Source organism: Oryzias latipes, chromosome 13, assembly GCF_002234675.1.
Source record: "Oryzias latipes chromosome 13, ASM223467v1".
Lineage (NCBI taxonomy): Eukaryota > Metazoa > Chordata > Actinopteri > Beloniformes > Adrianichthyidae > Oryzias > Oryzias latipes.
Window position 1 is genome coordinate 28144553 of NC_019871.2, and position 7367 is coordinate 28151919.

At 43.5% G+C, this 7367-nt stretch overlaps 1 protein-coding gene across 3 annotated transcripts; it reads right to left on the reverse strand.

Moving 5' to 3' along the window:
* Window positions 1-44: 44 nt before the first annotated feature.
* LOC101157350 (zona pellucida sperm-binding protein 4) lies at window positions 45-3391 on the reverse strand. 3 transcript variants are annotated; one of them, XM_023961285.1, is made up of 13 exons: window positions 3273-3391; window positions 3144-3200; window positions 2842-2965; window positions 2208-2740; window positions 2016-2137; window positions 1815-1917; window positions 1497-1705; window positions 1346-1434; window positions 1132-1265; window positions 827-1013; window positions 611-746; window positions 472-535; window positions 45-340 (listed from the first exon to the last, which is right to left on the reverse strand). In XM_023961285.1, the coding sequence occupies exons 4-13, from the start codon at window positions 2419-2421 to the stop codon at window positions 249-251; spliced, it is 1350 nt and encodes a 449-aa protein (XP_023817053.1). In that variant the 5' UTR covers window positions 2422-2740; window positions 2842-2965; window positions 3144-3200; window positions 3273-3391; the 3' UTR covers window positions 45-248. The 3 variants fall into 3 exon arrangements, with proteins under 3 accessions (XP_023817053.1, XP_023817054.1, XP_023817055.1); XM_023961286.1 differs by lacking the exons at window positions 2842-2965; window positions 3144-3200; window positions 3273-3391 and having other exon boundaries at window positions 2214-2713; XM_023961287.1 differs by lacking the exons at window positions 45-340; window positions 472-535; window positions 611-746; ... (1 more) ...; window positions 3144-3200; window positions 3273-3391 and having other exon boundaries at window positions 753-1013; window positions 1143-1265; window positions 2208-2720.
* Window positions 3392-7367: the final 3976 nt, after the last annotated feature.

The following is a 7367-nucleotide window of genomic DNA, read 5'->3' on the forward strand; positions in this document are numbered from 1 at the left end:
TTTTTAAAGCATCCATAGTAAAATTAAAATTAAAATAAAAAGAATAAAATAAAATATTTATTTACAAAATATAGGTCTATCCATGCATCCACACATACGTATCAAGACAGCTTTAATCAATGTTATAAAATATAAGGAATAAAAAAAAAGATGAAAAACAATGCCTACTTGAGAAATAACCTTAAACTAGAGCATTTAGCAGAACTATTTGTAATGCATCCAAGCATGGCTGCTATTTTTCCTTTTTTTCACTGCAGATAAAGAAGAGGTCCGCCCGAGACAACACTGGGAAAATTTCTCTGCCATTGTTCTGGTGAGATTCCTCTCAATTTACGGTTGTCTGAAAGGCAAAAAGTACAAATTAACACGTCCATAAGAGCATTTTTCCATAACTTCTCTATAAAGAGAAACATTTTGCTCTATCAATTCAGAGAGAAATTAAATTGTGGATCAAAACAATGAAGTTTTTACCGTTGCTGCAGGATTGAGTGCAATTTGGTCCTTTACAGATTTCTACATTACAGTGAAAATATACCTAAAAGAGAAAGGGAAGAAAATAAAAACCCTCTGGAAGGAATGTTATACTGTTGACAGAGATGAAATTACACACCAGGTTTTCAAATGTTGAAGGTTTCACAAAGGAAAACAATTTCACAACAAGCCATTTGTGAAGAGAGGGACTCTTCACCTCCTCCTTGGAAACAGGCAATAGGACCGTTCTGTGGCTGTCACCACTGAAGGGACACCTTCAATCGATAAAGAAACTCCAGAGGATGAGTTTTTGTCCCAGAATACAGACACGTTACAGATCATTTCCCGTTTTCACCCTTTAACAAGCAGGTTCCATCTATATGGGTCATGTGGGTCTTCAGTCGGTGTCGCCCAGCAGTCGTCCAATAACAAAACCAAGTCCTCGTCTTGGTGCTTGAGGAACACCTCCACAAAAACCAGTTGACCAAGCTCAGCTACTGTTGGAGGGTCACCAGAGGAATAAAAGGATCTATAGGAAGAGTCTGTACAGAGCCACACATTTAGAGGTCATCTATTTAAAAAAAAAAAATAATAATGTTTGAATATTAAATAGAAGTTCATCTTATATGATCAGTGATTTAAAAAAAAAAAGTGAAGGACCTTTGGCAAACCTCATTTCAGTGCGTAGTACTCCTTTGTTCTTCAGTACTGATGGATAATCAGCTTTACTTTGCTGAACATCAAAACCCAGTTGTGTCATTTGAGTCAGTGCAAAGCTGCACTTCACAGTAAGGCTGGAAAAAAAAAACACACAGACAAACAACCTCACAGCATGAGCTTAAGTGAATACACATGCATCGTTTCCCCTCAATACCGAAACGGTGTGTCTCGAATGATTACGCCTCTCTGCGGGTATCGTTTCACCTCGATGGTGATCCAGTACGTGATGTTTCCATTTGCAATCTGCAAGCAAAAAACCTTCAGTCTAACCTCAAGAAAACAACCTAAGCTGCCTGGTTCATTACCTTTGACTGAGTACCACAGTCAGTGAACGGAAAGCTGTAAGTGAGGGCATCAAAGGATCTTTTCAGGGGTTTACAATTGTGATTTGGGTCAGAAGGAATCCATATTGCATCCAGGTTCAGAGGTGGGTCTGTTGCATTCCTGGGAATAGTAATGCTGAAGCCATTTTTGTTGCAGAAGAACTCCTTTAACATGTCTGGAAACTTTGTCTCTGTGGAAAAAAAAAAAAACATCAGCACAGAGATTTTTTTTTCCTTTTTTTTTTTTTTAAATGAAGGTAAATTAACCAAACAGTAATTGTGCACACTTAAACTCTGCACCTGTCTTTTTTATGTCACAGACAACCTTCATGGAGTGAACGATTTCAGGTACGCCTCCATCCACAGGTGCAACAATCACCACTGTGAGACTGGTCGTGCTTTCCTATTAAACACAGAAAGAATTAATTCACTCCATCCATCAGCTCAGACAAGCTGATGGATGATGGATGATGAAGCTGATTTGGAGAAAAATTAACTCACCTGTCTTTTCACAAAACAACCATGGAAGGCAACCGTTAGGATGACAGAGGTGTGCGTTTCTCCAAAGAAGTAGTGGCAGTGACTGGCAATAGCTGCAGCTTGATAATATCCTCCACGCTCATCTGAATCACAACAACAACATGTGATCCTCAAAATTCTGCCACTTGCATCTGCTCACAGTGAGCCACTTACCGGTACCTTGGATGTAAATGGTCAAGGGGAGATTACTAAACTGCTCTTTTGATAGATGAACGGACACAAGATCATCGTAGCAAACCACTGGATTATCTTTGGCAGAGCTGTATAAAGCTGTTTGGTCAAATCTTGAATCAGTCCAGGCGTCACACTTTGGACATTTCAGTGACAGAAAATTCAAGGCCAGCAAAATAAAGTCCAAACAGTTCATTGTTGCTTGCAGATGCTGTCTGAAACAGGAGCAGCAGCTGCTTCTTGTTTGCTTTAATTGGTCGGAGCTTCAACAGAGAAGAGCAACATGACTGGGATTTTTCTTATTTTTGCCAAAAAACACAAAGTCTTTGTATATTTTTAAACACTGAAGGGACAAATTATCCTGATGATCTAAAAGGCAACAACGAATATCTTCAATCTGCAGTGTTTTATTTCATTGTATGATTTAATGCTTAGAGACCTTGTCACTGCATCCAGTAGAGGGCGATACCAACACAGAGATGCTTTTGTGAGTTTGCACAGCACAAACCTTTATTCTTGGAGCAAAAGACAAAATAACAACATTAATACAAGTTGTTTCAAACAGAAGCCATAGAATTACATGCTTTATCCAGGGAAAACAGTGAAATCTGCTTACAAAACAACAACAGTCACAGCCAGTTGTTTCCATCAGATGACAGGTCAGCTCTGTCCCTTGGTGCTCTACACTCGGCTGAGCTGCTCTGTGCTTCTGTTGTAGATGGGATTTCTGTATTCTCCATCTGACAGGGAAAAAATAAGTCAAAGGGAAGTTTTATGCATATTTCTAGACAATGTCACAAAACATCAGCACTTGATGTCTTTGTTTTATCCCCTTTCAATCCCCTCTGGAAAACATTTTCTTTTCTTTTTTTTTTACAGAACTAACATTTGTGATGTAATATAAATGCAGTGCAATACCTTGAGTCTCCACACGGGTAGCCATGGCTTGCTGCTTGCTGATCTCTTACTGGTTGGCTGTGCAAGAAAACAGGACAGTAACCCATCTGACAGAACCAGAAGGATGCAAAACAGACGTTTTTATTTTACCATAAACGTGGCGACGGAGACTCGCTTGGCGCAATTTGGTGAAGAGTTCTAGGAGGCACATAGTTCGTTGTGTTAGGTTTTTAAAAGTTACCAAATACTCAAGCAAGATGTGAAATCTGAGTCTTGTCTTTTGACCAAAAAAACCCCCCAAACAAACAAGAAACTGTGTGGGCTAAATTTAGTCACAAACTCACACATGAAGTAGATGCAGGAGCCAATGAAAGTCAGCAGAAAGACGATAGCCACACCGATGCAGATGTACACACGTAGATTCAGGTCCAGTGTTGTACCTGCACAGTAGATTATGTTTTCTAAAGTGTAGCTAGCAGGAAAGTAAATCTTACGTGTGTCCTTTGAGGTTTGCGACCACGGAAAGGAAAAGCGCTAATGCTTTTGCACCTGTAAAATGTAGAAACCAAATTTCCACTTACTTTTTTCGCTCATCAGCTCTACTTGATGACATTCAGACTCCAGCATGCAGCTGTAACACCCCAGATCAGTGTTTTCCAGCTCACTGATGCTAATAGAGAAGTTACCAAGTGAGGTCTGGAGGGGATAGACTCTCAATCTGCCATTTCTGGGGTCCCAAAGCTTGACTTGTCCATTGGAAGAAAGTAACACCAGGTCTCTTTCTCCATTGTAGATCCATCTGACTTTACTCAACGTTGTTATTTTAAAGTTGCAAGGCAGAAATGCAGAGGATCCAATCTGAGAGTTGAGTTTTGTCGTTGCACAAGATTTTCCATTAGAAGACTCTTTACAGGTTCCTGCATCTTAAACAGAAGACACATGATACAGATTTAATTTGTTTCATCATCTGTGCTTCATTTTATTTTCTTCAAAATGGTGTTTTTGATAAATGTGGCACAACCTTTTATTTTACTCCAATTTTGTTTAAACTTTTCATTAAAGTCTTCCTCTGAAAAGGAAATGTCTCTGAAATGTCTCTAGAAATTTGCAAAGATCCCTAGAAGATAAATATCTTGATTCCATGATTATAATTTGATAAAGGACGTGACTATCAGGGCAGGAGTAGGGTTACGGTTAAAATACGTCTGGCCGAAACAGTAATGTGTATTTTAGCTGCACGTGGTTTACGTGTGGCCAAAATGAATTTCAAATAATTTTTGCACTTGGTCGCAGGTAAATATGTGCTGACCACATCGACTTTTTATAAATGACATCATTTAAAAGTATTTTCCACGTGTCAGACCTAAAGTTCTCTACACTCTCTATACGCATCCTTTCTCAATATTAATGCCAAAGATGTTTGTAAGGCAAAACACTGGTTTACTGTTCATTTTAAGATGAAAAGTATTTTCCACGTGTCAGACCTAAAGTTCTCAAAAAAACGTATATTTGTCCGTAGAATTATTTTTGGTTAAAAAACTATTGCGTAATATGGAAGTTAACACAAAATTGATGTTAATGTTATTATATACAAGTAATATTTCTAAAAATATAAAGGTATTTCAGGCTAGTAAATTTATAATTGTACCGTTAAAATTCTTTTAATTTGATAAATACATGATTTGTTAATTTTATGAAAATGTTTTTACCATAATCACCTATTTGTTCACATTTTTTTAATCCTATCTTTGTTTGGCGTTTTATTTATATGTCATGTTTGTATGTGTATATATATATATATATATATATATATATATATATATATATATATATATATATACACTCAATGAAAAACCTCTGATAAAAATCGATCACGTCTGCTGTTTTTTATGGATCATATTCAAACCCAGAAATTCTATTAGATCAATTACATGAATATCTGCACCAATCAATACAAAAAATACACTAATTTATTTTAGTAAACCTGTAGAAATAGTACTTCGTCCGTCCAGGGCAGCCTTTGACCAACCCCCCCCCGGGTGCCTCTTCAGCCGTCCCGGCTTCTACCCCGCCTGCGCCTGCCCGGTGTCAGGAAATCAAGATCGCCCCCCCCCGAGCGTTACTCGGGGGAGTCGGGACTGTGCAAACACTTCCTCACGGATTGTTCAATCCAATTTGAACATTCCCCCCATGCATTTGGATCGGACAGAGCCAGGATCGCTTTTATGATCTCCCGAATTTCGGGGAGGGCTCGAGCTTGGGCCATGGCCGAGTGGGCTCGCGACTCCCCTCTCTGTTACTCTCTTCTCGCCTTCCAGGAGGCTCTTCAGAGCACGTTCGACCCTGTGTCTACCAGCCGGGATAAGGCGCGGGAGCTTACCTGCATACGCCAAGGAGGGGACTTTGTCTGTGAGTACGCCGTCCGTTTTCGCACCTTAGGGCCAGAGAGCGGATGGAACTCGGTGGCGCTGTATGACGTCTTCCTGAAGGGGTTGGCGCCGCACATCCAGGAGCAGCTCATACCCCTGGATTTGCCTCCAGGTCTGGACTCTCTCATAGCTCTCGCCGTTCGCACGGACAATCGGATCCATGGACTGGCCTTCCGGCGCAGCCGCGGTCCCACGGGGGAAGGGCCGTCTAGCGGGACAGAGACTATGGAGAGGCGGGTTTTCCGCCAGGTTCCTGCCGAACCGCCTCGCACTCCCCCTAGGTGACGGGAGGAGGAACCCATGCAGGTGAACCAAGCACGGCTCTCAGCGGAGGAACGCCAGCGACGCCAGCGGGAGGGGCGGTGTTTCTACTGTGGAGAGCTCGGTCATCTGATTCCTTCTTGTCCAATGAAGAAGTCTGCGAGGGTGAGTCACATCGCAACCGAGGACAGACGCACACGGAGCCTCACTCCCCTAGAGGTAACACACCATGGCGTCACCACGGCCCTCTCAGCTCTCATTGACTCAGGGGCTGATGTCAGCTTAATGGACTGGATGCTGGCAGAAGACCTAGGTCTGGAGCCTCGCCCCCTGGACAGTCCTGTCCAGGTTTGTGGTCTTCATGGGAGGGGTCTTTTTCATATTACTCACGCCACGGAACCGCTTCAAGTGTCCATACATGACCATTCAGAAACCATGCCATTCTACCTATTTAAGGGCTCCTCTAGGAACTTGGTCCTGGGCTATCCCTGGCTGTGTCAGCACGGACCCCAGGTGGACTGGTCATCAGGGAAAATCCTGGGATGGGGTTCGGACTGTGATGAACACCGGAGCTCTGGGTCAGCAGGTAAACGAACTCCTGTGAACAATAATCCATTTCCCGTCCGTCCTGCTTTCGTCGCCGGGGCTGGGTTTTTCTTCGTTGGGAAGAAGGACGGGACCCTCAGGCCCTGCATTGCCTACAGCGCCCTCAATGACATTACCATTAAAAACCGATACCCATTCCCACTCATGTCCTCTGTTTTTGACCAGCTCCAGCAGGCCAAAGTCTTCACAAAACTCAACCTACGAAACGCTTACCATATGGTCAGGATCAGGGAGGGGGACGAGTGGAAGACGGGGTTCAACACACCCAGCGGCCATTATGAGTATCTGGTGATGCCCTTTGGACTAACCAATGCTCCCGCTGTGTTCCAGGCCATGATCAACGATGTCCTCAGGGACTTTCTGGACCACTTTGTCTACGTGTATTTGGACGACAGTCTCATATACTCCCCTGACCTGGACACTCATGTCTCCCATGTCTCTGAGGTTCTTGAGCGCCTTCTAGACAATCACCTGTATGTCAAGGCGGAAAAAAAAGAGTTCTACGTCTCAACCGTCGCCTTTCTGGGATTTATAGTGTCCGCAGGGAGGGTTGAGATGGACCCGGCCAAGGTCAGCGCGGTGATGGACTGGCCGTCACCAGACAGCCGCAAGAAACTCCAGCAGTTTCTGGGGTTTGCTAATTTTTACAGACGCTTTATACCTTTATACGGGGCTTCAGCTCCATAGCTGCGCCTCTCCATGCACTCACCTCTCCTCGTGTGCAGTACCAGTGGACGCTTGCAGCCGAAGCCGCCTTCCGGACACTGAAACGCCGCTTCACGTCAGCTCCGCTGCTCACTCTGCCTGACCCGCGCCGCCAGTTCATTGTGGAGGTGGATGCCTCCAATGAGGGGGTCGGGGCCGTCCTGTCCCAGCGGTCGGAGCAGGATGGGAAGTTGCACTCCTGTGCGTTCCTGTCCACGCGCCTCTGCGCTGCCGAACGCAACTA

Excerpts from the sequence above, each read along its gene's own strand:
- LOC101157350 (XM_023961285.1), bottom strand. The coding sequence starts at position 2,421 with ATGAACTGTTTGGACTTTATTTTGCTGGCCTTGAATTTTCTGTCACTG. Across the intron at positions 1,266-1,345 it reads ATTCGAGACACACCGTTTCG|CCTTACTGTGAAGTGCAGCT; the intron begins GTATTGAGGGGA and ends TTTTTTTTCCAG. Across the intron at positions 747-826 it reads TGGAACCTGCTTGTTAAAGG|GTGTCCCTTCAGTGGTGACA; the intron begins GTGAAAACGGGA and ends TATCGATTGAAG.